At 44.7% G+C, this 24932-nt stretch overlaps 1 protein-coding gene across 2 annotated transcripts in view; it reads left to right on the top strand.

The window, feature by feature from the left end:
- Positions 1-24932, top strand: part of LOC147420795 (glycosyltransferase-like At2g41451) — a 132774-nt gene that overhangs the window by 1548 nt on the left and 106294 nt on the right. For both annotated transcript variants that reach the window (XM_086503961.1, XM_086503960.1), the window contains exons 2-4: positions 11055-11204; positions 11274-11326; positions 11408-11516. In XM_086503961.1, coding sequence (XP_086360087.1) covers positions 11055-11204; positions 11274-11326; positions 11408-11516 — 312 coding nt within the window. The remainder of the gene's footprint in view (positions 1-11054; positions 11205-11273; positions 11327-11407; positions 11517-24932) is intronic.

Genomic DNA, 24932 nt, shown 5'->3' with positions numbered 1-24932 from the left:
ATGACAAAAAGCCCAAAAATGAGGCAAACGGACCAAATATGGTAAATGGACCAAAAAATATGGTAAATGGACCAAAATGCATATGCAGGGCCAATTTGGCCGTACAACCATGCCATGCTAACCAGGATGCTAGCATTCGTTGATGACATTTCTCCAATGCCTCTTCAATGCCAGATGGGTGGTCCAACTCTACAATCTTGAAGAAGATAATCTAGTCAACGTCTTTTGGTGAGAAGATCTTTAAGATTGGTAATGGTGGGACAATACTCGAAGCAGATAATGACCATCCTCAGTGTAATCCTCAATGTAATGAGCATTATCTTCTTTAGTCCGACCACGAACAATAGGATTATATGCAAAAGCAATAGCACTTTGAGAGTTTTAATATATAGCGGTAGGAGATGAAGGTGCAATTGCAAGATGATCGGTAATTCTAGGGGGTCGGTTCTCATGAAGATCTTGCTCTAAACATCCATGTCATGTGCACATCTAATCCTATGTGCATGTTGACAAGTTGTAACTCCTATTTGTAGAGTTTAGGACAACCTAGGAAGTGTTCTAGCGCCCTTGTGAGGCTGTACGCATGACGTGCATGTCCAGGACCTTTAGAGTAGTTGCATGCCCTTTGATTGCACATGAGCACAGTAAGTGTCTGCGAGGTGTACGCACGGGGGAGTGTTCCCATATAGTTGCAATAGTACCCAACCTAGGTATTTACCTGCATGTGAAGCACCTCTTATAAGTGAGTTTATTAACTCATCAATAAGTGACATTTTTAGAAATCATGGGATTGTTAGTTGCATTGCCCAACCCAGCTTTAATTTCATATAGAAGCAACCCTAAGGGTCACTTCTCAAGCATAAGTCAGTACCCTTAGCACCGGCATTAAGTACCCGCAGTACCTTGTAAAGTGTGATCTTTGTCCTAAGGTGTGAGTCAAGGAGAAGAGAGTGGATTTATCCCACATACTGTGGAGCAAGGCTGTAGAGCTACTTAAAGCTCATTTCATGAATGAATAAACAACTTCATTTGCACTACATGCTTGTCCATGGTGAGCTTGTGCTAAGCTAATTCAATACTCAAGATTGTGTTTATGAGTCCAAGCTAATTCTATCTTGGAACCTAATTCACTTGAGTGATAATCTTGCTTACACACACACTCATGCATTGACACTATGTTTCTCTTTCATCCACCATAGCTAGCACGATCCAATTCCTAACATTTGGTGTCAGAGCCATGGTGTGCTAGCTAGGATTGTTGTTATACATTTGTGTGTTAGTGCAATTAGCATTACTCTATCATCATTAGATAAATCCATTTGATTTGCTCTTCTATTGCATACCGCATGCCTAATTAGTATTCCATTGGCTAGCATGAGCATGTTTTTGAGCTAAAGACTCTTGAGCCACTACTCACTGGCTTATTGGAAGATTAATTAGCATAAGATTTCATTAATTTGTCATTAGAAACTTGCATTTTGCATTCAAAATGTGCTCCTCATTTTAGTAAAATTGGCATTTACAATTGGTGTGTGTGCATAGCTTGTCTGAAGAGCTCTCTACCGACTATTTCCATGCTCAAATCACACTTTATATGCACATTCTAGAGCTTGATTAATTTCCTCTTGAACACTCTCACCCTCTGGATTTTCTGCAGAAAAACTCTCATCAGCTTTGTTTAGTGTGTGTGTGTGTGTGTGTGTGTGTGTGTGTGAAGTTGATGCATTAATGCTCACACCTTCTGGTGGACCCGCGAGAAGCAATCCTATTATAGGGTGTTGACCGTTAGGGGCCACACCATAAGAGGCATGGGCGCCCACTAGCAGATCTCAAGCTCGCGGCAAACCGCTTTGCATGAAATTTTCGGGTCCGACCGGACCAGGAGCCCCTTTTGATCAACTTCCGGTCGCGCCAGACGCTCACCATTGCTCCCAATCGCAGCATCTGTGCAAGACCGGCCATGGACGATTGGCCACTGCCCGAATTGGCTGCGCCTCCCCGATCTTTTGCCCACCTGCCCGCGCTTGCCCGGTAGGTGCCCGGCCTGCCCGACATGCCCGCCCTGCCCACTGGCACTAGCCCGGGATCCCGCGCCCAAGAAGCCAAAGGCTTGGTTCCCACAAGGGGGTGCTCCCACCCTGTGCACCGGCTCCAAGGCAAGCCTACAAAAGCCTCCAAGGCCACTAGAGTCTGTTCTCACTGCAGAGCACCGAATGCTCGTCTAGGCATAAAGTCGAGGCATTCAAACTATTAAGGCTTCATCAAGATTCCCCAAAGCACTCAAAAGAGCTTGAACACCCACTTCAACAACTTCAAAGAGGGAGTTCTTTCGAGCATCAAAAAGCAAAAACAAAGAGTTATTTCCCCTATCTGTGAAGAGGGGCTTCACCGACGGTGAAGAGGAGCTTCACATCGAAGGGAAATTCCAAAGTACAAATTGAAATCTTACAGCCAAGCACAACAACTTCTTGCAATGTATGTAATTGTATTTGTCTACATGGATGACATTATGTGCTTTTGTAATGGGATAGACATTGGCATTGGAGAGTCTCCAAATTACTAAAATCTCTCCATGTGTGAAGATTTTGTGACAAAGTGTATGAGAAACACCTCATGCTTGGGCTCTCGGAGTATGACCAAGATGGAAGAGAGTATTAATTTTTGCATAAACCTTTTCATAGGATATTTTAGCATATTGTTGCATGTCATTATGACGCATGAAATAAAGCCTGATTGCACAACAAAAAGGGGGACAGAAGCACTCGTTCGAGGGGAGGATACAAAGTCGGACCATGAAGCAGTTGAAAGCAACAGTAGAAGCAACGAAGGCAAGAGACCTGACAGAGGATTAGCTCACATAGTAGAAGACAAAAAGGATGAAGACGAGAGCAACGTTGTCTTTTATGAAGACCCATTTTGAAGATGCAGACTCTCTACTTGTAGGGGAGGACTTTTTCCTGTGTGGATCTTATCATCCTGTGTGGACATCACCATCCTTTGTGGATTTTTCTTTTGTGGACTTTATTTTCCTGTGTGGATATCACCATCCTATGTGGATTTTTGTTAGCCTGTGTGGATCATGCATCTTCAGTATCTTGTCTTAGTCCAAACCTCAAGGGGAGGATTGTAAAGTGTGAGCTTTGTCCTAAGGTGTGAGTCAAGGAGAAGAGAGTGGATTTATCCCACATACTGTGGAGCAAGGCTGTAGAGCTACTTAAAGCTCATTTCATGAATGAATAAACAACAACTTCATTTGCACTACATGCTTGTCCATGGTGAGCTTGTGCTAAGTTAAGTCAATACTCAGGATTGTGTTTATGAGTCCAAGCTAATTCTATCTTGGAACCTAATTCACTTGAGTGATAATCTTGCTTACACACACACTCATGCATTGACACTATGTTTCTCTTTCATCCACCATAGCTAGCATACCTCAGCATCTCCGGCGTTTTTGCACTAGATCAAGCCATCGACACCAATGTTTTCAGTTTTCAGCCCTAGCGCTCACTGTATTGTTGCATGTGCAGCCATCAGTATCAGCATCTTTAGCCCAAGACAGCAGATCAGCGTTTCTAGATTCAGCCCTCAGATTAGCTAGCGTTTTTTAGTTTTGAACCCATTGCAGACATCGACAATAGATCAGCCCATAGCCTCGTTGCAGCTTTTCGTGAGCAGATGCTTACAGGCGTACCAGATGTTGGGAGTAAGCATGGGAAATGCATTACTTGCATTCGTGGGAAGCAACATCGAGAATCTATTTAGAGGCTTGCTACATGCCGAGCCATTGCTGTTTTTGAGTTGGTTCACACTGATCTTTAAGGACACTGGACCTATGCAGACCCCTTCCCTCGTCAAGGCTCTCTATTTCATGTTGCTGGTGGATGATTTTAGCCGCTTTACTTGGGTATACTATCTGTAGCACAAGTATGAGGCATTTGGCCTCTTCAAGAATTGGCGTTCTCTTGTGGAGAAGAAGATGAGCATGAGAGAGGCGGCGAAGATTTTTCCCCACCAGGAGACTTTTTCGACCCTCCCCCTTCGCCATCTATGCCACCAAGTGTACCAAACCCTATGGAGGAAATGGTGAAGTAGATGTTGGCCATGATGGACAAACAATAAGCAAATCGCCTTGCTTTAGAACGCGAGCGCGACGCGCGCAAAGAAAGAAAACAACAAAGAAAGGCGGAAGAGGCAGCTCAAAGAGCGGCCTTGGAGATCGAGCGTGAGGCTCAACGAGAACTACGCACTCAACAATTGATTCAACAAGTACTAGCCTCGAAGACCGAACCACCCAAGGATCGTGGGAGTTCCTCAAGTGGCGCAAGCCACGATGCGGATTCCAACCATCCAGTCACAGAGAAGTTGACTTTCAGTAAGTATGACGGTAAGATGGATGCTACGGTTATTCATTCTTGGTTGCATCAATTTAATGCTTATTTTGCGACAACTAAGAAGACAGGAAATAGCAAAGTTTTGACGGCAGCTATGTACCTTGCCGGTGATGCCATTAATTGGTACCACGCATGGCAAGAGGCACAGTTAGCCGCGCACCTAGAGGAAGCCGACGGATTCACGCCCCTTTCTTTCAATTGGGTTGATTTCCAAAACAAGCTCAAGGCGCGGTTTATGCCACCTTAGTACCTTGCACGATTGAAGGACGATTGGCGCTCTCTCAAGCAAAATGGTATGTCACTCATGTCTTTTTCTAATCGTGTTTTGCAGCTAGGCACTCAATTACGCAAATCGGATGATGAGCGCAAAGAGGCTTTTCTCTTTGGATTGGACGAGTATATCAAGTACGATGTCGAGGTACTCGATCCAATCGATCTCAACAAGGCGGTAGCGATTGCTCCCGCACAGGAGATGAAGCACAACAAGGGAAAGCCCAAGGAGAACAAAACTTCCACAAGTACCTCGCAGACTTCTCAGAACGGTAAGAACGATAAGAATGGTAAGAATGGTAACTCTTCTAATCAATCTTCCAACAGTCTCTCAGAAAAGATTTCTTCCAATGAATCTAAGGGTAAGGCTAACACAATTGTTAAACCTAAGCTTACTCCATATGAAAAGGTAGCACAAGGAATTGTAGGAGGATACATCACGTCGGAAGAGCAAAGCACTTATTCTAAGGAAGGTCGTTGTTTTCATTGTCACATTAAGGATCACATAAAAAGAAAATATCCTAAGCTTGAATCGAATGAATCTAAAGAACCCACAGAACCCACTTCCTTTGTCAATGCAATTAATGATAACACGAGTGTGCCCCAAGTTTCTCAGGACCCTCCCGTTGATGATTCTCTCATTAAATGTTATGGTCGTACGTCAGGGCACCGTTTTGTCATATTGTTTGACCCATGTAGTATGCATGATGTGATCAGTTCCTCTCTTGTTGAGAGAGCCCGCCTCGAAGTTAGTCCGAGATCTCCTATCGAGGTCTCTGGCTTTCGTCTCGGTATGGACACTCTCATCACGGAGGAGTGCCTTGATGTGTTGTTTGCAATTCAACAGACTTAGAAGATTCGTTGTTTCTCCTCTCTCAGGATGTGATATGATTTTGGGCATTCGATGGTTTCGTGATAATGACGCTCTCATGAATTTTTCGGCTAACACTATAACTCTCAATGCCGACAGTGATTCTCCTATTGTCATTCATGGAGAGGACATTGCTCATTCTTCATCTCTCATTGCTAATATGCAGGACAAGATTGAAAGGATTTAGGAAAAGGAGACTCTCTCAGTCTCTTTTTCTCCACAGCATGACACACAGCATTTGCATGATTGTGCGTAGCATGATGGTTTGAATGATTATGATAAGCATGATGATTCGATTGACAAAGATAAGCATGATGACTTGCATGAAGAAGATGTGATTGTTCACAAGGATGATGTGTTAGTTGATGCTTTTTCTAGCGAAGCTAACCTCATTGTAGATTCGATCAATCACGAAGAATCGATCTTGGCTCTCGAGTCGAGGTCCAAAGAACCCCCACGGACGATTCGATCATTCAGGAAGAAGTGATCTTGGCTCTCGAGCGTAGGTCCAAAGAACCCTTACAGGAAGTATTATGTGTTTGCATGATTGATACGCACGCATTGTTCGAGTGTTTCATTCGTGATCGTTTCCTGTATTTTTGTTAGCGTCTTTATGTGATCCCTTTTCCTAGGCATGACATATTGTACTTTGAGCACGTTTCACTCATGAATGAGCACGAATGTATGCGGATTGTTCATGAAAAGCTGAAAAGTATACATTAAAGGAAGTCACATTCCATGTCTCTTCCTTGGCATGACACATTTGTAGAAAGAGCACATGACAGTATGAGCACCAAGCATGGGCATTTCCGTTGTGAATTGCCACAGTTGATTGCTTTAGATCCGCAGAGAAAGATTCGATCTCATTGTTTGCGTGTGTGTTGAACGGTTTGACACTCCGTCTAATTGTTCATCTACATTGCATGCACAGTCTTTGAGGAAGACAAGATTTTTTCCACTCACTTTACATGGAATAGGTATGTTCATGGTTTTGTGTTGGAAATGGTTTCAGGAATTTTCAGCCATGGAGATTCTTGAAGGAGAAAGAAGCATGACTCTAGATGAAGTTGAAGCATCGAAGGAGCCTCAGAAGACTCTGTCGCTTTTGGCGCGGCCCAAAGAAGCAAGCGTTGCAGACCTTTATGAAGTTCAAGTACCGCTATTGGCGATCTCCCTCGACGCCATATAGTTCGGTACCAGTACCTCACTTTGAAAAGGAGGGGATGTCACGTGACACATCCAACCCTACGTGTCCCTGGACAAGCTACAGTATAATCAGGGTTCAGTCAGTCCAGTCAAGTCTAGATTAAAAGTGATTTGACACTCTTGTGAGTCTATTCGTAGACCGTGCATGCCCAGTCACTTAGCATAGATGCATATCCTCTGGTTGCACACAGCATGATCATTAGTATTCCCTTCAGAATCCATCAGATTTAGTTAGGGGAATTTTCCAGTGCATTTAGCCTATTTTCCCTATTTTTGACATTTTTCACTTATTATTTTTAAGTGACTTTCCAACAAAAGTAGGTAGGGCAATTTTGCTAAGTTAATATATAAGCAAACCCAAGTTAGCACTTTCTGGCAGAAGAGGCAGCAGAAGCTCCCCGCTCAACAGGCACCTTCTCAACAAGAACCCATCAACCCTAGCGTTTTTGGTCTCCATCCTCGCCACAGGTACCCCAACGTTTTTGGACTTCCTCAGCACCTCCCCAATACCTAGCGTTTGCAGATTGCTTGATCGCCATCAGCACTTAGCCCTAGCATTTTCCAGATCATCGCTAGCAGTACCAGAATTTCAGCATTTTCACTAACGCCAGCAGGCAGCCCCAACGTTTTTGGTTTTCAGCCTCAATTGCATCAGATGCAGCAGCGTTTTCAGCTTTGAAGACGGTAGTAGATTCAGCCCTAGTTGGTTGCAGAGGATCCCCATTTTCAGCCCTCGAAAACGCAACCAAAACAGTCATTTTCAGCCACCGAAACAATCCCGAAATTCAGCAATTAGAAGACCACAGATTTCAGCCCTAAAGTCGTCGTCGTCATCACCGTCGTCGTCATCGGCATAGTCCCAAGTTGCATTAGTCCATTGCATCGTCATTGTACCAATTTGTGCAATCATAAGTAGACCACTCTTGCCGACGAGAGTGGGGCCTTCGGAGGAGGGTTTTACAACGTCTCTGGTGTCGTATCTCTCTTCTTTCTCTATCTCTCAGTCTCATACACTTGCACGCATAGTGTCCATTCACTTTGTTTGTGATCATAGCATTCTCTCATTAAGAACGGAAGGCTCTCCCTTCCATAAGAACAAAAGGAACCTTGAGCAAAGTTCGGAGCACTCATCTTGAGCAAAGCACAAACAATCATTTTGCTGCACCTAACATACTCTCTTGGTACCGTGTCAATGCCTTGTGGAAGTCCATAAAGCAGCAACATAGCTTCTCCTGCCGCATTTTGGCCTAATGTAATGTGCACGGAAGTGATTAATGGTGAATCCCGAGGATGAGTGCTCAATACCTACTCAGTTTCCTTTTATTGAATGAGAGAGTTGCTTTTACTTCATGAGAGATGTGCAAAGACTAGAGAGAGAAGAGAGTGATACTGTGAGTGACGGTTCTGTGAGTGATAGAGAAAGAAAGAAGATTTAACATCGGATGGGGTCCCAACCCCCCTCCAAGGGCCTCCCTCTCTATCGCTAGAGAGGTATTTGCTTTAGATTGCACAAATGTTGATACAATGGTCCTAGATGTTGAGGTGTTGACAAGATCTTGCTGTAGGCCGAAAACTGAAAACGCTAGGATTTAGTGTTGAGACTTGCAAAAACGTTGGGGCTATGGGTCGAAATCTGCAACTTCTGCTCGCGATGGGCTGATGGCTGAAAAACGTTGAAGGCGGTTGGTGGAGAGGAAACGCTAGTGCTGCTGGGTACTCGTACTACATGGTATTGACTTGGGTTGAAGAGGTGACCCTAGGGTGCTGTTGGGTACTTTGTACTACAGGGTATTGACCTGGGTTGAAGAGGTGACCCTAGGCAGGTCCTAAATGCTGGGTCAAGCAGCTTCATGGCTGGTGGACATTCCACGATTTCATAAAATAATGCAACATGTCAATTATAAGTAAGTTGATAACTCCTCCTAGCAGACACTGGCTATGCCACGTGCAATAAGAGGGTATGCAACGATCTAAAGTGTTTGGACATGCACGTCCTGCGTGTAGGCTCACAAGGGTGCCATAACACTTCCTAGGTTTTGAACCCTAGAAGTAGGAGTTACAGCTTGTCCACATGCACATAGGGTTAGATGTGTAGATGTGCACGTGCCACCTACTCAATCAAAATATCTCAAGGTGAAGACATGAACTATGGTAGAGAAGGCCTTCCTGAAGCAGTGTAAGAGGGAACGGGGGGAACACAGCCCAAACGTTCCGACGGCGTTCCGCACGAGTCCCGTTCCCGAAACAGAGATGGGAACGGAACGCCGTTCTGGAACTGGTGTAACCAGAGCGGGGTGGAACGGCGAAATGCGGGGCGGAATGGACAAAAGTAGGCATTTGGGGGCAAAAAAGTGGGATTTTGGGGCTGTTAGGGGAACATATTTGTTGCAGTTTTAGGGCAGGCTAGGGCGCAGATTTGGGGACAGTTTTGGGATTGTTTAGGAGTTTATTTGGGACTAAGCTGAATGGAGGTAATTCAAGCCTTACTCTAGTGGACCGTTCTGGCCCCGTTCCCGTTCCCGTCCCGGCCCCCCCTCCTCCTCCCCGTTCCCGTCCCGTTCCGGTTCCCCGTTCTTGTTCCGGGAAACTATGTCCTGAAGCCCACAGACCCTCACGCTCATCGCACAAACTCAACTCTGCCTCAAGCACTGCCCCATATAATTTGGCCAAAATATGACCAACCATAATGGTCTTGTAATTGCTCAGATAGAGCACATCTCCTTGTTTGTGAATCGGCACAATGGTGTGCATTGTCCACTCAACTGGTAAACCCTCAGCCAATGCTTGTTGAACAGGTGAGCAAGAAAAGGAGCAAATGAGTCAACGTCATGAATAAGGTGCTCACTCAGTAGGCCTGTGCGATTGGCTGCTTGTTTGTACTAAATATGCCGGTAGCCACTTTACTATCGATGGAGTAAAGAAGGTTAGCTATGTAGGTCGGGGCTCCTATGGGGGTGTCTGCTGCGGCAAATGGTACAAGCTCTCTACATATATGTGCCATAGCCATGGATCCTCAATCGGTGGCGGTGCTCGAGGTTCTTTAAAGTGCTCCTCCATGAGTTATGGCTTTTGCTGTTGAAGAGAAGTGGAATATGTCCATCTCTTGTGCCTCTATTTGGGCCATAAAGTCCCTCACAACCAAGAGAGACTAAGAATTTAGGTGGTCAAAGATTGGGCAACATCAACTACAGCACATGATGTACAGAGCTTTCTGGGCCTCTGTTCATATTAGGAAGATTCATTCGAGGATTTCCTACTGTAGTCGCTCCTCTCCACTATCTAAAATCCCTTTCACTTGGGGAACACGTCAACAAGAAGCTTTCAACAAGCGCCAATACCTTTTAAATTATGAACCTATTTTGATAGTTCCAAATGTGTGAAAGCCTTTGGAAAGTACACTCAGATGTTTTCAGTGGTTGCATCGGTGCAATATTAAATCAAGGACATGCACTAGCCGGTAAAAGCAGACGTCTCAAAGGCACACATTTATACCTCTGTTTACGAAAAAGGAATTACCGTTGTGGTACGTGCATTTCTATTTGAAAGCATTACCTTCTCGGGGTTGATTTGATCATCAAGACTGATCATCGTTCTTACCCAAATGAAATTATCAAAAAAGCAGATGAGATGGGCCAACTTTCTCTCTATGTTTCACTTCTGGATTCTACATACATGTGGTAGCAATAACATAGCAGCAAATGCCCTTCGCAGACGCCCTGAAGGGAATGCTATCACTTCAGTATATCATCAAGAATTAGAAACTCTTCAACTTGCCATGCCTTTGCCTCTCAAAAAGAATTCTCACATTTAAATACTTAACCAGGGGGACTCCGTGGATCCACAATCAATTCAATAGCCATATGACGCAAGCCTGTGCCGTTTGCAACTGACAAGTAGAAACGTGGTAAAGGCCAAAAGGTCTTTAGCAACTATGTCACACCAGAGTCGCTCAAGTGACGTAAGAATTTTAAGACCTGAGTCCGTATGCATCCATCCAACAACATTCCCAATAGTCCAGTCCTGCACCCACCCACCCCACACGATGGAAATGAGAAGATGACGGCTGAGTCAATCTCATCGCCTCCCCTGGCTGGTAACAGGAATACATGGACTCTGATACAATTGTACTTCATATTCATTCATTAGCAGTTTTGTTTTTCAGCTGCCTCAACAAATAGACAAGTTTTTGTGGCTTTTAAAAGTGTAAAACTAATGTTTTAATCTTATACAAGCTTTTACGGTGAAACATTTGTAGATTGTTCGTGTGAAATCTTTTGTTCTACATAGGCAATTGAAACAGCTGCTCAATTTCGCAGATATGCATCACCACAAGCACCTCAGCTGGATTGGAACAGATCTTGCCTTGGCTATTTTATCATCAAGTGATAGGAGTGACAAATTTCTTTTTGTTTGTTGAGGGCACGGCGGCATCGGCAAATGTTTCGGCTGCTCTGAAAAGTTTACCGGTAAGATTTATAAAAAGTCTTACATAGCATTGTTTAAAGGCTGAAGCAGGTCGGTTACGTGTATGGCAGGGGGTCAAACTTGTTTTTCGCACCAAAGATCTGGAAGAGAGACAATCAAAAAGGCAAGTTATGTTTCAATGGACACTTTATGATAATTGTGATCTTTGAGGGTTTTGTCCAATGTAATCTACAAATTTCTGCAGTCGCATATGGAATGAGACTTGGCTATCGAGTTTTTTTTTCCGGCCCTGTAATTATGAGCTCTTTGTGAAACAATCCCTCAATATGGAGATGGCCATTGTCATGGCTAGGGTAAGTATCTGGCAGTAAATTTGCATTGTCTTTAGAGTGTCAACATAAGAAACATTGTTGTTTTGTACCTTCATGGTGAAAATGAAAACTCTAAACTCTGTGTCTAAACTGTAATATTTCATCCATTCTCGCTGAGCCTGGTTACTGTCTGGTTACTTCGAGCCTGAAGGAGTTTGATTGCTGGCATCAGACCTTGAGATATCCACATCCCTTAACTTCTGGGTACGCTGCTTGAGCTTCGTGAGACTGTGCCAAGGAACGGTGCTCAGTTTGGGTTGACTGATATATCCTCTTTTGTTGGGAGAACAGGAAGGAAGTGGGGGTGGGGTTGGGTGTGTGTGTGTGTGTGTGTGTGTGTGTTTTGTTGCTATTGGTCTCTGACCTCAGTTCAGCCCCACTTCTCCTCATGCAATACTGATTTGCAGGGTCTTACTGCCACATTGCAATACTGCCACTTCAGGAGCCCCAGGTGGGAGTTTTCCACATCAGCATGCTGTGCCACCCATTTGAATCAAGGAGTAGCTTCCTATTTTTATGTCTAATTATCTTTTGTTACATATATCTATAAAATTCTCGTTCTTGTAGTACTAAGGAGTACCAAGCAGAACATCCCTTATCACAGAGAGGCATAGTAAAAAGCCTGTGAGAATAGCACAATGCGGAAGCATCTGACCATACCAGCCTCCCAAAGGCATCATGCAGCTGGCACGCAATCATGTGTGAGAAGAACTCAAATCCCATAAAGCTATGTGCCTCCATCAAAGTCTGCTCTATCAGTGCATCTATGACTGCTAACTGTGTCCAAAAGCAATGGTGTATCGTCTGAAAGTTGTACCGTATCATTGGCAACTTCTGTGGGCCAATAAACTACAGGCCCTGTCTCAGAATTGTGCGTAAAGAATATATCGGCTCTGAGAGGTCCTGGTCTGACAGGATCCACTGAAGACATTCACAGGCCTACAGCAAAGAAATGAGCTGGCAGCCACATTGATAGAAGGACTTCTGAAGTAGAGGCATAATCAGCAGAATATTTAAAGCCCTTCTCTTGCTGAACTAGGGACTCTGCTATCTCTTGTAAAGTGCTCGATTATGACCACCCCTGTGAGTGGAACCTCCTAATGCACCTCCGGAGGCTCCACTGACCATTGCACCCTCTGATGTGCATGTACCTTTGGCTGTACGTGTTCGGTGCCTCAAACTGCTGGTCGAACTGCTCAAGAAGAACCTCTGCCACTTGCAGAAGCTCTCTCCCATCTGCATGTTGCACTCTCTGATCTGTATGTGTCTCTGGCTTTACTGTCATTGGCACCTCAGACTGCTGATCTAACTGCTCAAGAGGGGCCTCTACCTCCTGCAGTGGCTCAATTTCATTTGGTGCTCTGTCTGGCGGTTGTTGACTCGTCCATTGCAGGTCTCTCTATCCTCTTTTATAACCATCACAGATTGCATCTGTCTCTATCTGTGCAGATGCATGTGCATTTGCTTATTATTCTGACAATGATGCTTCTATCTATTTGATCCAGTCCTGATGCTGCACAGAGTCTTGACGCTGTGCTGAACTCTGTTGGGTCAGGTGTTTGTGAGAGGATCGGGTTCTCTTCACTTTCATTTGGTGCTCTGTCTGGCAGCTGTTGACTTGTCTGCCGCTTCTTGTATACTGTGACCTCTTTGCTCTCAGTCCTGATGTTGCGCAAAGACCCGGCGTTGTGCTGAACTCTGTTGGATCAGGTGACTGTGAGAGGATGGGGCTCTCTTACGACCAAACTCGCTTTATGGCTGCACCTTGTGACAATTTCTTACAAGGTGGCTGTCACAAACTGCTGACGTGTCAAGCTGCTGAAGACCCGGCGGGTTAGGGCTTTCCGAGCCTAACCCTAGCCGACTTGCAGATCTTGGCTGAGGGGCCTAAATCCTAGAAGCTGCAAAGAAGTTCCCACCAACTTACAGAACCTTGCCGAGTGGGGCAAGTTATAAAAGAGTCCTTACCAACTTATGGGACCCTATCTGATGGGCCCCAAGAGCCCAAGACATTAAAATAGAGCAGGACACAGACTCAAAAGGAAGACTGGCGATCAGCTGATGATGTGGCATGATTGTATGGACAGCCCGTGATTTGCATTGATAAGATGACGTGGCGCTGCACAGCAGCCCACGTTTTGCGTTGACAGATTGCCACATGGCAGTAATACGGATTTCCGTGTTTTACACGCTGGCAGATTTTGGGTTGCAGACTTGGACCATGAGCTCTTAGACGAGATGCGTCTAAGTTAGAAGCTTTCCTCTGTAAACTGCTTTTTAGGGCCCAGGGCCTTTAAATATGTGCCAAGGGCTCATTCTCTGGCATGCTTCCGCATGAAGATGCAAAGGAGGGAGTACCGGCATTGCATAGTGTTGAAGCAATATAAAGAAATACCAGAAGGGGCGCCAGGGTTTGCCCTCTGAGAGTGGAATTCCGTCACTCCGCGTCTTGTGTGTTGTGCATCTCTTTCTGTTCAGTTGTTTTGAAGTCCTAAAAGTTTGTTCTGTTTGTTCTTTTTCTTTTCTGTTGGCACGTGGTGCCTTCCCCTTATGGTAATATTAGAGCTTCAGTCGTGTACTTTGTTGAAAGCATACTGGTCCTGCAAGAGCAGACAAAACAAGATGGCGCTTCCGAATTCTATAGAATTATTTTTTTCCCTTTTCTCGAGAGAAAACCAGACCCACATGAGCCTACATATGGAAGCTATGGGATTGGACGAAGAAGTAACGACAAGAGAAGGCGAAGATGAAGAAGAAGTTCGTTTTTCCCCTACAAAGCTCGTTGTTTTGTGTTGCAGAGTCCTCTAAAAATCTCTTTAACGGTTAAGAATTTGGATATGCAATAGAAGTCAAAGTTGATCCTCTCGATGAGGCCTATGCATTGATGCAGGCAGATTTTTGATTCCGACAATTTTGAAAAATTGGGGTTTGCAGTAGCAACTTAGGGATTTTGCGGCATGGGTCAAAATTATGTTTTGAGTGTTTTTGCAAACCATAGGTAATACTCGAAGCATTTGGGAGCAGGGAGCTAGAGATCCACTCCGCAACGAGGAGAACCATTTGTTTTCAATTGTGCTTGAAAATATTGTTTAGAATTTGTTTGAAATGGATGGTATTTGTTTTAAACCTGTCTGACTTTGGTTTCAATATTGGTTTCAATGATTGGTGATTTACTCCCGAGTGGAGTACCGAAGAGAATTGATGTTTGAGAATGCTTGCTCATACTCATGGCCCGGACCGTTGTGGTTATTTGCAGGGGAGTATTGAATGAATGATCGAGTGTTGTTTTTACTCATGGCCCGGACCCTTGTGGTTATTTGGGGGGGTCACGTGCACATCTAACCCTATGTGCATGTGGACAAGCTAACTCCCAGTTCTAGGGTTTAGGACAGCCTAGGAAGTGTTCTGGCGCTTTTGTGAGCCTGTTTGCGGGCTGTGCATGTCCATGCACTAGGAGTAGTTGCATACTCTCTGATTGCACAACCCACATCATTGGCATCAGTACCCAGTACCCAGCATGAGCATTAGCCTCCACATGAAGTCAGTTTCCCCATAGCATGTGAACCACCTCTAATAACCTTTAAGTGACTTTATCACTTATTGAATAAATAATCAAATCGTGGGTTGAAGGGGAACATTGCTCGACCTGAGCTGTAGCAGGTCTAAAAGGACACCAGGGGGCGCCATGGAAAGGCAGGAGACAAGGGCGAGCACAGGCATCCAGTGCACAGGCAACCCCTAGTGTTCTCTCAGAGCATCAGCCAGCGTTTTCAGTACCCAAGGCCTTGCGTTTTCAGCCAGCGTTTTCAGCACCCAAGGCCTGGCGTTCTCAGCCCTTAACGTCAGCAGAAAGACCCTCAGCAGCAGCGGATTCATCTAGCGTTTTCATCCAGCGTTTCAGCCTCATTTTTGCACTGTAGAGGAGCAGCAGGTTCAGCCAGTGACCTCATTCAGCAGCATCAAATTTCAGCCAGCAGTTCGCCCTTTCAGTTTTCAGCCATAGCAAAGTCGCCGATACCGTCGTCATCATTGTCGTCGCCATCGTCGTGGGCATGGCCTTCATTGAGGATCATCGCATTCAGAAGCATTGTACCAGTCTTTTGTGCAATCCAAAGTAAACACCTCTCTAGCCATAGAGAGAGGGGCCCTCGGTGTCGTATCTCTCTCTCTCCCCCCCCTTAGCACTCTCATTCACTTGCACTCTCAGTGTTCATTCACTTTGTTTGGTGATTACACATTCACTCTCTCTCTCTCTCTCTCTCTCTCTCTCTCTCTCTAGCACGGAACGCTCTCCCTTCTGCTTAGTAAAAAAAGGAACCTTGAGCACTTACTGTTCACTCATTTTGAGCCGTACACAATCACTTTCTTCTGCTACACATTACATTGGTATCAGAGCTCTTTGGAAGTGTTCGGTATCATCACTCAAGGAAAGAACCACAAGATTTTTTTTGCTTGTTTTGATCGCACGTAACCCAAGACCACTCCGGCGTCTCGATCCCTAATCTGTGTTTTTGAAGAGTGGCAGGTAACCCAAGAAAGAAGAGCTTGTCTAGCCTCCCCTCATCCCTCTTTTCACTCATTGAGAGCGGACCTTGCACTTAGCGGCAGGCCAATCGACGTGAGGTGGGAAAAAGCAACCTTTGTGTGAGCGCAAGGTGGCCAAGGGGTGCACCCACAGGGAAGAGTTGAGCTTGGGTAACAGAAAAGCTTTCTTAGACGCAGATTACAAGCCAAGAACCTCAAGAACCTCAAAAACTCGAGATGCACTGAACAAAAACTCGAGAGCTCAGTGTATGGTCATCACTCGAAGCGGAATGGATACTTTGCGTGAAGGTGATGAGAGTGGAGTTGGAGAAGAAGAAGTTTCTACACCAGGAGGATTGTTCCCTGATCCTCCCTCATCCCCATCTATGCCACGGATTGCACCAAATCCTATGGAGGCTTTGGTCAAGTCGATGATGGAGATGATGCTACAACAAGAGGTGCAACGTGGCGCCTTAGAATAAAGAAGGGCAGCCATGGAGCGTGAGCGTGAGCAAGCGTGCTTGGCAGCGGAAGAACGAAGGGCAACTATGGAGCTTGAGTGTGAGCAAGTACGCAAAGCTCAACGCATAGTGGCCAAAGAGAAGCGTATGGCTATGGAGTTTGAGCTAGAAGGAGTTGATCCTACAGGTATTCTCCTCGAAGTCCGAGCCCCTCAAGGAGGTGGGCGAGTCATCAGGTAGCACAGGTAGAGACACAGATTCCAACAACCCAGTCACTGAGAAGTTGACATTTAGTAAGTATCATGGTAAGATGGATGCTTCTGTGATTCATTCTTGGTTGCATCAATTTAATGCTTACTTTGCGAGTGTCAAGAAGACAAGTAACAATAAAGTAGACTGCTGCCATGTACCTAGTAGGTGTTGCCATTAATTGGTATCAAGCTTGGCAAGAGTCACAAATGGTTGAGCATCTTGAGCATGCCGAGGAAGGCGTACCCCTCTCTTTCAGTTGGGTCGACTTCCAAGACAAGCTCAAGGCTCGCTTCATGCCACCACAGTACCTAGATCGGTTAAAGGAAGAATGGAGTGGTCTCAAGCAAAATGGATCTCCAGTCCTGTCTATTTTCTAACCGTATTTTGCAGATTGGCGTCCAATTGCGCAAGGCAGATGTCGAACGAAAGGAGGCTTTCCTTTTTGGGTTAGATGAGTACGTCAAGTTTGATGTTCAAGTCCTTAGCCCTACGGATTACAACACGGCAATGGCGATTGCTCTCGCCCAAGAAATGAAGCACAACAAAGGCAAGCCTAAGGAGGCCAAGTATCTCAAGGTACCTCTTAGAACCCAACAAATGGTAAGAACGGTAAGACCAATGGTAAGCATAACAGTCTTCTTCTCAATCTTTTTCCACACCTAGAGCACAGAACTCTCACAATGAATTTAATGGAAAGAACAAATCTCAAGATACACCTAAGTTGACACCTGATGAAAAGTCTGCTCAAAGGATTGTAGGGGGATGGTTAACTTTAGAAGAAAGAGCCACTTGTGGCAAAGAAGGAAGATGCTATCAATGTCACACTAAGGGTCACGTTAAGAAAGATTGTCCTAAGAAAGGCTGAAGCACCACCAAAAGCATCCACATAAACCCAGAAAATACACAACATGTCTCTGATGAGCACCTTGATGAGTCTCTCTTTAAGTGTTATGGGCATGTGAATGTTCACACCATCATTAGGTGGCTGATTTTAGCATTTCCTTGCTACTGTAATTTATTTCCAGCATGTTCTTTGTCATGTCCTGCCCCATCTTGTGCATCCATTGGCTGTCCATGATCTTCTGACAGTAGCACAATGGGTATCAATAGGAAGAAAATCTTCAGCTAATGGCTGGCTGTTCATGCTGAAATTTTACCTTCTTTTTGTCAAGATCACCTTGTGTAGCATGGTTCAGCAACTTTGCCTCATTATACACAACATCTCGGCTGCGTACTATCTTCCCGTTCCGAGGTAACCAAATTCTATAAACATCTCTCCCTCATCTCCATATACCCATGAAGTTGGGTTTGAATGCAGACCTGCACCGGATTGGGCAATCCGGTACAGATCTGCATTCAAACCCAACTTCATGGGATATGAAGATGAGGGAGAGATGGCCCAATCCGGTACAGCAGATCTGCATTCGAACCCAACTTCATGGGAAATGGAGATGAGGGAGAGATGTTAATAGAGATGTTCTGAGGTTACCAAATTCTATAAACATCTCTCCCTCATCTCCATATCCGGTATAGATCTGCATTCGAACCCAACTTTGGTCCGTAGTTCTACAGGTACATGTACAAAGGCATCACAACCAAAGACACACAAATGCTCATATGAAGTAGGTTTGCCAGACCAAACCTCTTCAGGGATGCCATTCTTCAAAGCACGATTTGGATAGCTATTGCATACATGAACTGCAGATTTACGAGCCTCTCCCCAAAACTCTTGTGGGAGATTAGCTGTGGATAACATGCATCTGACACTCTCGCAAAGTGTGTGATTATAACGTTCAGCCACGCCATTAGATGCATGGCTATAAGGAGTCGTTAACTCCCGCTTAATGCCATGCATCACACAAAACTTGTTGAACTCATTAGAGACATACTTTCCCCCATTATCCGTTCTAATTGCTTTCATTTAAGCCCTTTTTGTGTGGTAACAAAAGCATGAAAACGTTTGAAAGCATCCAACACTTCATTTTGCCCTTTAACACATACACCGTTGACTTTCTATTGAAATCATCAATGAAAGTATCAAAGTACCGTTGTCTTGCCTCTCCGGTTCCATGATGGGAAAAAGAACAGAAGGATGCAGATTGTGTCTAATTAAAGTCTACATGATTATTGAGCAGTGATCAGGGCTTGGTAACAAGCTAGCTTAATGCTAAATGTATGCTAGATGCGGCTAAAATTGTCTTCATAATGCTAAAATGTGGAGATGTTTGAAGCTGTCGGAAATGAAATTGAAAGTTTATGCACTAGAACTGCAATACTCAAAGAGCTCTGCAGGCCTATCTTAATGGATCGTCAATTGGAGCTACGGTGAGGAAGATATAGCAATTTGAAGTTGGGTTCGAATGCAGATCTGTACCGGATTGGGCATCTGCTGGGGAAGGATCAGGAATGAAGTGAGTGCATGTGCCTGAAGTGCTCATCATCTGGAGCACGTTGGTCTTTGCAGATTGGCAATCAGATATCTGGTTATATTGCCCGTTAAAGTTTCACCAGGGGCTACTTCTGTACCAGTTTTGTTGCCTCGATCAATTTGCCATCTGGTGGTTTTGGAAGCTCGACCAAGTTTTCAGAGGTAGTGCGCAACATATGGGGCTAACAGGAAGTGACGGCTCTCCATTCTGAATCTCGAGCACCAAGTTATGACCTGTGGAAGTTTGGGACAATAGCCCGAGGGATGGATACAGATAACTTTTTCCAGTTTGGCGGCGTCAGTTGACGGGCTCAGAGAAGTCCAAAGACAATGGAGTTTGCACGGCTCGGAGGCGGCACTGATAGCTTTTCGTTGGATTTCACGGATCGACCACTAGATTTTGGAGCACCAGGCTACAAGGATATGAAGGGAGGGTGAAAAATTTGAGTTTAATGAGGTTTTTGTCATTCACCAAAGGGGAAAGAAGATGGGAGGGTGCCACGTGTCCGTGAATGAATCCACATAAGGTAAATTGGGTAATAAGTCATCCTATATATACTGTAGCATGAGGTCCCTTAGGCATCACAAAGCGAGAGCCTCCCCCTTGGAGCTCTCGAGCGTGGCCATGGAGGTGCCCCTGTGGGTGCTGTCGCGGTCGGTGTCTGTGGGGTAGACGGCGGCGGGTGGCACTGCGCGGTCATTGTTGGTTGGTGACGACGATGGTCGTTCGGTGTGTTGTTGTGTTGATGAGGCACGTCCGTTGGGGTTCGGTCCCGCGGCCTTGGGCCCAAATATTTTGCAAGTTGAGGGAGAGCCCCAAGCCCCACCAGCGCTAGCGCTAGTGCTTGGGGACATTCCCATGGTGCTTACAGGACAGTGAAGGAGAGATAGGAGTGGTCGACACGCGTACTCAAGTTTGCATGCAATATTTGAGAAAGAGAGGGGCAAGTGTCCGGTGCTCATGGAACTTGCTAAAAATAGTCAATGGGCTCTATAAGACCCACTTTTAGAACATTTTTGGAGAGTTTTTATTTGGGAATGCAATCATAGAGCGTATTTTCGAGCAAGAAGAGTAGGGGAAGGATAGTTCTTGAAGGCAATTACGACAGTGGAGAGAAGAGAACTTCATCATCACCATCGAGATCACCACGCGCTCTCCATCTCCTTCTACATAGTTTTTCTAAGCTTTTTCTCTATTACCAATGTTGAGTCGGGTTAACCTATTGTAAGGGAGCTTAAACTCCTTAATCTACAGCTAATCCAATTAACAATGGCGTTAATGGTGCCGCCTTGGCAATCAAGCGTCATATCTTATCCGTGTTTGCAAGTCTAATTTTTTTCGTGCTTCGTTTCCATTTCAAAGAGGTTATTAGTCTATTGTGCGGTGTGGTGTTTCTTCTGCCTTTCTCTTTTCCTACAGCTAGCAGCCCGTCGGCGCTGACCGGCTTGCCGTTCAAGTTTCGAATCCTTTATGCTCCGACAACTTGGTGAACCCGACGCGAAACGAGCTGGGATGGGAGATTGACGAGATGAGAACAACTGGAACGAGGTGAGAGCAATGAAGATGGAAAAAAAAAAGATGGGATGATTGACTCCAGACTATGCAAATATGCTAGGGTTGGTACAAGGGTATCTATAGGTGATGAAAACCAAGAAAACACAGCAGAAGAGGATAGACGAAGCTGTTGACATAGCACTAGATGCTGTGTATGAAGAACTGAATATTTTTTCAGGGTATGATCTTGAAGGTTACCTTACATGCTACGAAGCAGAGATGACAAGCTGAGGTGTACCCGAGGACCAAATGATTCTAGCTTTTGAACAACTTGTGGCTTCGGATTTCAAAGCAGTGTACCAAGAGATAACAGAATGTTCTTTCCAGTAGTTTAGTGATTCTGCAAACGCTTTGATCCATGCAAGCTTTACGGTACTAGATCTTGAGATCGAATAGCTTACATCCAACAAACAAAGGCAATGTGGATGATTTAAGGTATAAATCGAGTGCTTCTATAGCGGTATGTATCCAGCTAGAGGCTCTTCTAGATTTGAGTGATTTGAGAGACGAGTTATTGGATACTAAAGACGTGGACATAGTTGAATCTGGGTATGCTAGTTTCAGATAGTATGATGGAAAAAGTGAGCCTGACAGTTTCCAAAGTAGTGATCAAAATTCTTTCAAGCAACCTAAGGAGATTTCCAGGGTCGAATCGTGTGAGTATCAGCTAACTTGGTTATATGAAGCTCAGGATGAAGTTGATATCGAGGATCTACAAGATGATGCCATCGTAGTTGAAGCAGTTTATGCTAAATTGGGTCTTCAGATTTTTTCTCACATGATAGTGCACTTTGGAAATTAAAGTAGGATGAAGGGCCATCAAAAGCAGAAGTAGAAGCGGGTGAAAATTTTTCAGAATTACCTAAAGCTAATAACTATGCCATTAGTAATCCAAGTGAAGTTGTTAATGAAGATGTTGATTGTTTTATGATCAACTCACAGAGGGACACTATGCACGCCGACTATCTATAGGTATGTGATGAGTCTTTGAGTCTAAGAGAAGATCCTTGTCATGATGCGGAAACTGCATAGAATACCATGGAAGTATCATCTAATACATATGAACAAGAGCCTGAGCCTATGTGTACTGTGAAAGAAGTGTATGTATATGGTGATGTTGTTGAACAGGATGAGGATGGAATCATTGATGCTTTCCTTAGTGACTTACATGTATATGGTCCAACATGTGATGATACCCCTTATGACGGGAATGCCTATTCAGAGGGGGTGCAAGTTTTATACAGGGAGGATGTGTTTCGAGTAGACACTGACATCTTTGAAGAAGATCAGGTAGAAGATAGTAGACATTGACATCTTTGAAGAAGATCAGGTAGAAGATCTATGCATAGACAAGTCTATATGTGTGAGCAACGTGCCAAAATTTATAGATACAAAGAATAATGTTGAGCTTCCATGTGTTGAAGTGGGTGATGTGGGAATGGGATACCAACAGACATATCATAAAGCTAGAGAGGGTGAAGAGGGGGAACCGGATCGTCATTCGAGGTGGCAAAGCAACCAAATTTTTCAAAGAATGCTTGCTATCTTTTTCAGAGGATATGTTATGGACCTTTTATTGTATTCCCCTTATTAGTGATCGTGATAGGGATCTTATGTTTGTCAGCAGAAGGGAGAAGTTTCTCTTGTGTGCATACCCAATACAAATTTGTTCCCAATTACCGACAGGGCCTGGATGTTTTCTCTTGAATTAGGAGATGTTTCCATGTTTTGCAAAGAATACAGGTGCTATGTGCTCAACATGAAGCTTAAACGAAGTGGATCCAAATTTTTTTTTGAAGCAGATTCAACATGGTTGCATGGAATTGGCCCCGAGTTATGTTGTTATGTTCTGCAAAGCTTGCAGGATGTGCACACATTATGGGTTTTTGCAACCGCATGTGTCAGAAGGGTTTTATGCTGCTCCAGTGTTTGGAAAATTCCTTCTTATCTAATTTGATCCCGGTGGGGCTATTGAAGTGCAGGTTGTAGATTTAAAGGAAATCAGTTATTTCTTGTAGCAGTTTGCTTGGTACTAGTTTTTGTTTTTGGATTATGCTATGAAGGAAAGAACTTTTGGTTTTGTGGTCAGTAAGTTTACATACTTAGCTTCCATTGGACTTCTTTGGACAATTGGTGATGTATCTTCACATCTTTTGAGTTGGTTCCGTTGCCGGAACTTGAAGTGAAGGATTTGACGGCTATTCTGTGTGCAGACAGGCTAAGGCATACTTGAACTTGACAGAGCTCCTTGAATCGAGCTTGATGGTCAAGACGTGTGCACAACTAACTGGAGCATACTTGAGTTTGGCGTGGTTCACTAAACACGGTCTACCAAAATTATTAAGCTAGACCATTGGTCACAGGAGTTAGACCTTAGCAGAAGAATGCAGATTGTGTCTAATTGAAGTCTACATGATTATTGAACAGTATTCAGGGCTTGGTAACAAGCCCGCTTAATGCTAAATGTATGCTAGATGTGGCTTTAAAGGACCAAAAATTGGCTTGGTAATGCTAAAAAGTGGAGATGTTTGAAGCTGTCGGAAATGAAAGTTTATGCACTAGAACTGCAGTACTCCAAGAGCTCTACAGGTCTATCTTTACGGATCGTCAATTGGAGCTACGGTGAGGAAGATATAGCAGTTTGAAGTTGGGTTCGAATGCAGATCTGTACCAGATTGGGCATCTGCTGGGGAAGGATCAGGGTTGAAGTGAGAGCATGTGCGTGAAGTGCTCATCATCTGGAGCACATCGGTCTTTTTACATTGGCAATCAGATATCTGGTTGCCAAGATATTGCCCGTTAAAGTTTCATCGGGGACTAGTTCTGTACCAGTTTTGTTGCCTCGGTCAATGTGCCATCTGGTGTTTTTGGAAGCTCGACTAGGTTTGCAAAGGTAGTGCGCAGCATATGGGGCTAACAGGAAGTGACGCTCTCCATTTTGAGTCTCGAGTGCCAAGTTATGACGTGTGGAAGTTTGGGACAATAGCCCGAGGGATAGATACATATAACTTTTTCCAGTTTGGCTGCATCGGTTGACGGGCTCGGAGAAGTCCAAAGACAATGGAGTTTGCACGGCTCGGAGCCGCTTCTGTTGGATTTCACGGCTCGACCACTAGATCTTGGAGCACCAGGCTGCAGGGATTTGAAGGGGGGGTGAAAAATTTGTGTTTAATGAGGTTTTTGTCACTCACCAAAGGGGGGAGAAGATGGGAGGGTGCCACGTGTCTGTGAATGAATCCACATAGGGTAAATTGGGTAATACGTCATCCTATATATACTGTAGCATGAGGTCCCCTTAGGCATCACAAAGGGAGAGCCTCCCCCTTGGAGCTCACGAGCGTGGCCATGGAGGTGCCTCTATGGGCACTGCTGCGGTCAATGTTTGTGGGGTAGACGGCAGCAGGTGTCACTGCGCGGTTGTTGCCGGTTGTCGGTTGGCGACGACGATGGTTGTTGGGTGTGTTGTTGTGTTGACGTGGCACGTCCATTGGGGTTCGGTCTCGCGGCCTTGGGCCCAAATATTTTGAAGGTTGAGGGAGAGCCCACTAGCGTTAGCGCTAGTGGTTGGGGACATTCCCATGGTGCTCATAGGACAGTGAAGGAGAGAGAGGAGTGGTCGATACGCATACTCAAGTTTACATGCAATATTTTAGAAAGAGAGGGACAAGTGTCCGATGCTCATGGAACTTGCTAAAAATAGTCAATGGGCTCTATAAAACCCAATTTTAGAACATTTTTGGAGAGTTTTTATTTGGGAATGCAATCATAGAGCGGATTTTCAAGCAAGAAGAGCAGGGGAAGGATAGTTCTTGAAGGCAATTACGGCAATGGAGAGAAGAGAACTTCATCATCACCATCGAGATCGCCACGCGCTCTCTATCTCCTTCTATAACAGACTTGGACACTCCAAGTCAAGAATCTACCGCGACAACACAAATAAACACTTCAAAACAGTTCACAGTTCACAATTGATTCCACACTGGCCCGGCGGAGTTTTGTGCCTAGAGATATTGGCCCAAAGACTGGCGCCCCTTTTGGTATTTCTTTTGTATTAATCTGTGTTCAAAGTACAAGAGTGCAGGCAGGCTCTCACACTTAGACTCTGCGTCGAGATGCTCTGAGTTATGAGAGGCCTACCTGTGCATTTAAAGATTACAAGGGATGCCAAAAGCAGAGCC

This window comes from Adiantum capillus-veneris, chromosome 28 (assembly GCF_014529385.1).
Source record: "Adiantum capillus-veneris isolate H3 chromosome 28, ASM1452938v2, whole genome shotgun sequence".
Classification (NCBI taxonomy): Eukaryota; Viridiplantae; Streptophyta; class Polypodiopsida; order Polypodiales; family Pteridaceae; genus Adiantum; species Adiantum capillus-veneris.
Note: the sequence above shows the minus strand (reverse complement) of the source record. Positions and strands in the feature narration are given on the sequence as shown.